At 36.5% G+C, this 6394-nt stretch overlaps 1 protein-coding gene across 1 annotated transcript; it reads left to right on the top strand.

Moving 5' to 3' along the window:
* Positions 1 to 3572: 3572 nt before the first annotated feature.
* LOC113312060 lies at positions 3573 to 5730 on the top strand. Its single transcript, XM_026560829.1, has 4 exons — positions 3573 to 3923; positions 3972 to 4470; positions 4842 to 5090; positions 5204 to 5730. The coding sequence occupies exons 1-4, from the start codon at positions 3573 to 3575 to the stop codon at positions 5728 to 5730; spliced, it is 1626 nt and encodes a 541-aa protein (XP_026416614.1).
* Positions 5731 to 6394: the final 664 nt, after the last annotated feature.

Here is a 6394-nt window from a genome sequence, read left to right as displayed (position 1 = left end):
TATCCATGTTATTAAACCAATCTTGATAAATATTTACAGACTAGATAACATAAATACCAATTTATGCATCCACCCTACATAAATTTGTTATCAATTTCTTAATGAAAATATTGAATCTACACCTCATGGGGAATGGTGAAGGTCAAAAGTTAGAGGAGATATAACGCTTATTAAAATCCATCCTCAACATTGCATTTGGCAAAGAAAAATTTTGTACATTAATTGGTAAATTTGTATGAAAAAAAAGGGTTGTTCGTACAAATCACATAAATTGCAATTTATGTGAAGTTTATCGATCCAAAAATAAATGGAGTCTTCACCAATATGTATTTGTGATCCAAAACTTTAATATGGCAAATTTACCAATCATATTTTAATGTTGGTTATCCAACAAATTATCATAAAACCAATTTTTTAAGACTGTATAAGGGTTAACATGATTTTGTTATTATTTTTTTATTTTATACCCTTTGTTTCCGATCAAATGACTTGATCATTTGTGATCATCAAAGAGAAATATGATCATAATTGACATTACAAATACACATAGTGTCACACTTACCAAATGATTTTCAAAAATAAATTGAATAAAAACTTATAGTTATCTATTTTTGTCAAGATTTTATTCAAATAAAAACAAACCAAATTTGTGATTGATTTTTGTTTTATTTTTTCTGTAAAACGAAAACAAAACAAAAAATTGATAAAATAAATTAATCCAATTATCTCGATTAAAAAATGGTAGTAAACTAGTGAAAATACTTTTTTTTTTTGAAAACAGAACTTCATTAGATATTAAGTATTTGTACATAACTTAAGTTTGACAGCATCATCCCTTAAGGCTGCAGAGATATCCGCAGGGATGTTACACAAAAAACTAAACGAAGCTCTTGTTTTTCTAGCTCTGTTAGCTATTATATGAGAAACGTTATTAGATGTTCTACTGATATATTTAACCGTAGTTACTTTAGTATTTGCTAGGAGATACTTTATTTCATTTAAAATTCCCTGGTTTTTCCAGAAAACATGAGGGATAGTGCTCATTCCAGAATTATGTTATCAGTTGATATAGTGCTTGCCCAACTAAGTGTTTCCTTTATCGCCGTACATTCCGCCTGCTCAGCGTCTAGTCCTCCATTGAAGTAGCAGCCTATGATGCCTCTGCTTGTACCTGAATGATCACGCATAATTAGCCCAATACCATAAGACTTTGATAATTCATCGAAAGATGCATCAACATTTATTTTAGTGAATATACTTACTAATAGCAATTGGTCACCATCAATTTGTCGGTTGATCAGACATTTTATGAGATGTCTCTAGCATATATGCAACCTTCATATATATAGCTCATTGTAGTAAAATCTACATGCTGGTAACATGTTATAAACTAAAGAAATAGAAGATGCTATATATAAACAAGTCGAGAGAACATATATAAGAGACCATTTCATTCATGGAATTAGTGTGAAATAAAATTGTGTATGAGCAAATCTTATGGTGGAATCCAAGCTATTCCAAGCTTGGAAAAAGTGTGGAATGTCAAGTCTAATGGCTTCCAAATAGGGGGTTTCCACACTTTTTCCAAACTATGTTCCGTTGTTTCGTGGAAGGGTGAGTAAAAGACAAATGAAAACGCTATTCAAAATAGCATTAAATCTTTGTTGGGACACCAGTACCAATTAAGAGAATCTAGTTATTTTAGGAATTAAGACACATTTCCATATTTAGTATTTGCTTAGTGTTAAAGTTAGCTCAATTGGTGGAAATGCCACTTTTGGAAATGGGTTTCCAAAAGTGCCACCCCTAACCCCAACCTACCAAAAATGCCATTATATGACATTTATGTCCCTAATAGTACAGGACCCTTAGTTGTTTGATATTATTTCCAACTTTCAAAAATTAAAATAATTATTTTTTATGTGGTTTTTTAGTGCCAGGGTCCTATACAAAGGGTCTGGACTCTTTACAGAACCCTAGGCGTATATTAAAAAAATATTAGAAATCATTTTTTTTAATGTACTTAATTATGCAGGGTCCCTTCAAGAAGGTCGGGACTCTGTACAGGACCATCTGGACCTTAGTTTAAGGACCTTTTAACTTGACCACCTAAGCGCCATGTAGGTGCCATGTAGATGACAACTAGAAAGAACAAGGTGAGGACCTATTGCACCAGGGTCAGGACCTTTAAATAAGAAGTCGGGACCCTTAGCTAAGGACCTTTCTCAAGTCGACCACGTAGGTGCAATGTAGGTGACAACGGGGATGAACAAAGTGATAACATTATTACTAGGATCAAGACTCTCTATGTCGGGACCCTACCGTTTGACGGGACCCTAACGCTTCACCTTCCTTACACCCCCGTTACACCCCTCTTTTCCTTACATAACCCACCTTCATTCTTTTTTTAGCGGTTCATCTTCTTCTTCTTCCTTCTTTCATCTTTTTTTTCTTTTTCATGGCAGCTGCTACACCAGGAAAGCTAATCATCCAACTGAGATAGAGAAGGAAGGATCTATAGGTGAGCTTAAATTTTAGCTCTTTCAAATTCGATATTAAATTTGGGTTAATTTCAAACTCAAAGTTAGGGTTCTTGAATATGTATTGGGGATTCGAATCCATGTTTATTTATATAGTTACAGTGAAATGAGGTATGGGTTATCTTTAATTTTGTGGTTTGGTTACTTAATTTATGTAGGGTTCATGATACAGGATGATCTTATAACTGATAGTATGTTATGTTTTGTGAAATACAGTTGCTAATTTGTCGTCGCCATAATGATAAGCAAAGTTGTTCTCATCCACTAACTGATAGTATGTTTTGTGAAATGCAGTTGCTTTTAGAACCCTAAATTGTCGTTGCCATAATGATAAGAAAAGTTGTTCTCATCCACTGCAATGGTGAATGGGTGCACAAAAAAGGTAATGATGACTACAAAGGTATCACACATCTTGCGGGGGTACCTGATAAGTACACTTTTGAGGATGTGAAGAAGAGAGCAATGGATGTTTTAGGTTTCTTGCACAAACCTTGTTTTGATGTGTATGGCCTCATAGATGTCACTGGAACCTCATTTAAGCAAAGGATTAAGATTGTTAGTGAAGAAATGTTGATTTTTTATGTTGGCCAGACATATGGAGTCCCAAGATTTTACACAATCAAATATGGAGAAGAAGTAAAAGTAGATATTCCTCCCGTGACTCCCAAAACAACTACTGGAGATTACAGCGGATCCAAGATGATCCCCCACACTCCCTTGACCCCTCTTAACAATCTCACGTCGTGTTCCAGTGAGGATTATCAGTCAAAGAATGAAACCATCAAGGGAGATGGTGGTGTTAAAGGTACGTTTATTTGTCCCTCTTGTTATTGTACTTTTGTATTATGTTTTTCCTGACCAAATAGTCACACTAATGTTGAATGTTTTATTTTTTCAGCGAGTACTAGTGGTCCAAATGCTAGGAGATGTCTTGAACCAGTAATGACTCCATTAGCCAAGAAACTCTGATGTCTTCATGATGCGACAACAACTCCAGCGCCGGTTCTGGATATTCCTAAACCCCCGAAGGATATGAAGTACAATGATCTATGTGTGGGTAACACTTTAAAAAGCAAGGGGGAGATGAAACTTATACTTGCAATAGCCAAAGTAGAAAGAAATTTTGAGTACAAAGCTTTTAAATCCGACAGCCAGAGGTTTATTGCCAAATGCAAAGACAAGACATGCGAGTGGCGTCTGCGAGCAGTTCCCTTAGATTCTTGTGGGTGGTGGAAACTCACAGTTGCAAACGATGTGCATACTTGTGAAAGAAACAAAAGGACTGACCCTGAATTAAGAACCAAAGCGGCCGCTACTGGAATTGCAGAGCTTTTCAAGCACAAATTCAAAGAACTAGATGCAGCATTTACGCCCAAACAACTGGTTAAGGACATAAAAATGGATTATTGAGTGGTTATCAATTACCGGCAGGGATACAACGCTTGCAAGCGTGGTATTGAGCTGATCAAAGGTAGCCCTGATGAATCGTACCAACACCTCGTTGGTTATAGTCACATGCTTGGTGCTCGTAACAAGGGTACTGTTACCGAGATTGTAACTGATTCGGATGATTCTTTTCTATATTATTTCTTTGATTTTGGAGTATGTATTGAAGGATTCAAAAACTGTTTCAGACCCGCATTTTTGGTTGATGGTACACATCTTACAGGGCCTCGCCAAGGAGTTCTACTGTCAGCCATTGGAATGGATCCCGACGAGTCGATCTATCCTATTTCTTTTGTTGTTTTTGATTCAGAGGATAATGAATCTTGGGAATGGTTTATGAGAAAGTTAGTAGGAGTACTTGACGATAAGTATGCTATGAATGAAGATGTTGTTGTGGCAACAGACAGGAACCCATCGATCGGTAGAGCCATAAGGTTGGCATTTCCTTGTGCTAATCAAGTATACTGCATCCACCATCTTTCAGGTATTTAACAAGACTTTATATAATATAAACACACGAGTTTTGTGTTTAAATAGATTTGATGTTAGTTATCTGAATGGATACAACGTTAACCTTGATTTGTGTTTAGTATAACTTATCATACTGTAGGTCTTTATGTGTGTGTATCTAGATAGAGTTATGAAGTCAATGACAATAGCATCATATTTCATATAATGTCCCAGCGGAGGTGGCAGAACAAGTTTTGTAGCATCAATAGCATCATATTGCATATATGTACAGTCCAAAAAAGTTTTGTTGTCCACCCTGTTGTATGATACATTTCAGACATATATATATATATGCATGCTTCATGTTGTACTTATAGGTCAATCCTGTAATGTTTGACCTTGCAGAAAATATCAAACAGACCTACCACAACGCCACGGCTTCGGTGGCATTTACAAGAGCTGCAAAAGCGTTTAGCAATGATGAGTATGAACTTGCTATGAGAGACCTAGGTTTAGTGAGCCCCGCTGCTTTAAAATCTGTAGTGAATCTTGGACCGGAAATGTGGTCCAGGGTGAAGGCTAGAACAGGTCATTTTACTCCCATGACTACAAACGCCTGTGAAACTTTCAATTCAAGAATAATTGATGTTAAAGGTCTTCCAATCTGTCATTTAGTCGATTACATTCGCAGGTTCCTTATGGAATGGTTCTGCGAACGTAGACAACTAGCTCGTGATCGGAAAGATCCTTTGAGTCAACATGCACAGGTATAATCAAAGAACGGTGGGCTGTGGCAAAAAGGTTTGTGGCTTTCCATGTCGATGGGGACGAATATGAAGTGGACGAGGGTGACTATGAAGAGCAGCACACCGTCTATCTTGACCGAAGGTCTTGCACGTGCAAAGTGTTTGACTATCAGCATCTTCCGTGTCCCCACGTACTTGCAGTGTGTGAGACATATAAGATAAAAGGAGAAGGCCTTTGTGAGGAATATTATAAAACATCGGTTTGGAGATCTATGTATGAACCTAAAATCTATGGTGTGCTAAGCCCAGAAACTTGGGATGTCCCAGCAGAGGTGGCAGAACGGGTGGTGCTTCCTCCAAAAACTACACCGGAAGTTGGTCGTCGGAGCATCAAGAGGAAATGGTCTGCCATTGAAAAACTAGAAAGAAAAGAGCTTGTTCAAGGTGTCACCAGACAGGGCATTATGCTAACATCAAACGTTGTCCCAAGGATTAGAACTGGAGTGATTTTTGTTGCTGACATTTCTTACCTTGTTATGTTTGTTTGAAATAGTTTAGGCGGCATCATTAGTAGAGTGGATTTAGTCATATTTTCATCCTCAGGGTAAATTAGTTTTTCTCAGACTTGATATTAAACCTTAAATTTCGGAAAGTAGGTCTTTTTTTATTGAATTTGGGAATTACCCTTTGAAAAGGAATTCCTTAGTTATCTTATGTTTATTAATTGTAAGTTCTACTGGCATGTTTCATGTGAAATGATTACAAGAATCAAAAATAATTTACTACCATGTTGTTTTAGTGATTGGTAGCTAGGTGATGCACTCTTTTAAACGTGCTAATGTTCATTTACTTTTCTTATTGAAACAACGAAAAGTATATATCCATAACTAGGACAACCTAGAAGTAAAAACAGTTCCATCGTACCTAATAAAAAGGACTTCAAATATAAAATAAACTAATCAAACATTATCTTAAACCATTCTTCATCACTTTTCTTTTCAAGTTCTGCGTTCTTAAGCCTTCGAATATCGCTCTTCATTGCACCATTCATCAACTCAACAAGGGAAAGATCTTGAAACAAACTCTGTCCAAAATTCTCTTCCTTGATCCATACGCCTCTTCCATGATAAGGAATGATACATGACTCCGGGACTGAGATCCTTAACCTGTTGCATTCTTCACGTAACTGGAGATCCTCCTTTACTAACTCAA

This window comes from Papaver somniferum, chromosome 9 (assembly GCF_003573695.1).
Source record: "Papaver somniferum cultivar HN1 chromosome 9, ASM357369v1, whole genome shotgun sequence".
Classification (NCBI taxonomy): Eukaryota; Viridiplantae; Streptophyta; class Magnoliopsida; order Ranunculales; family Papaveraceae; genus Papaver; species Papaver somniferum.
The sequence above is the reverse complement of the archived record's forward strand: the minus strand, read 5'-3'. Positions and strand labels throughout refer to the sequence as shown.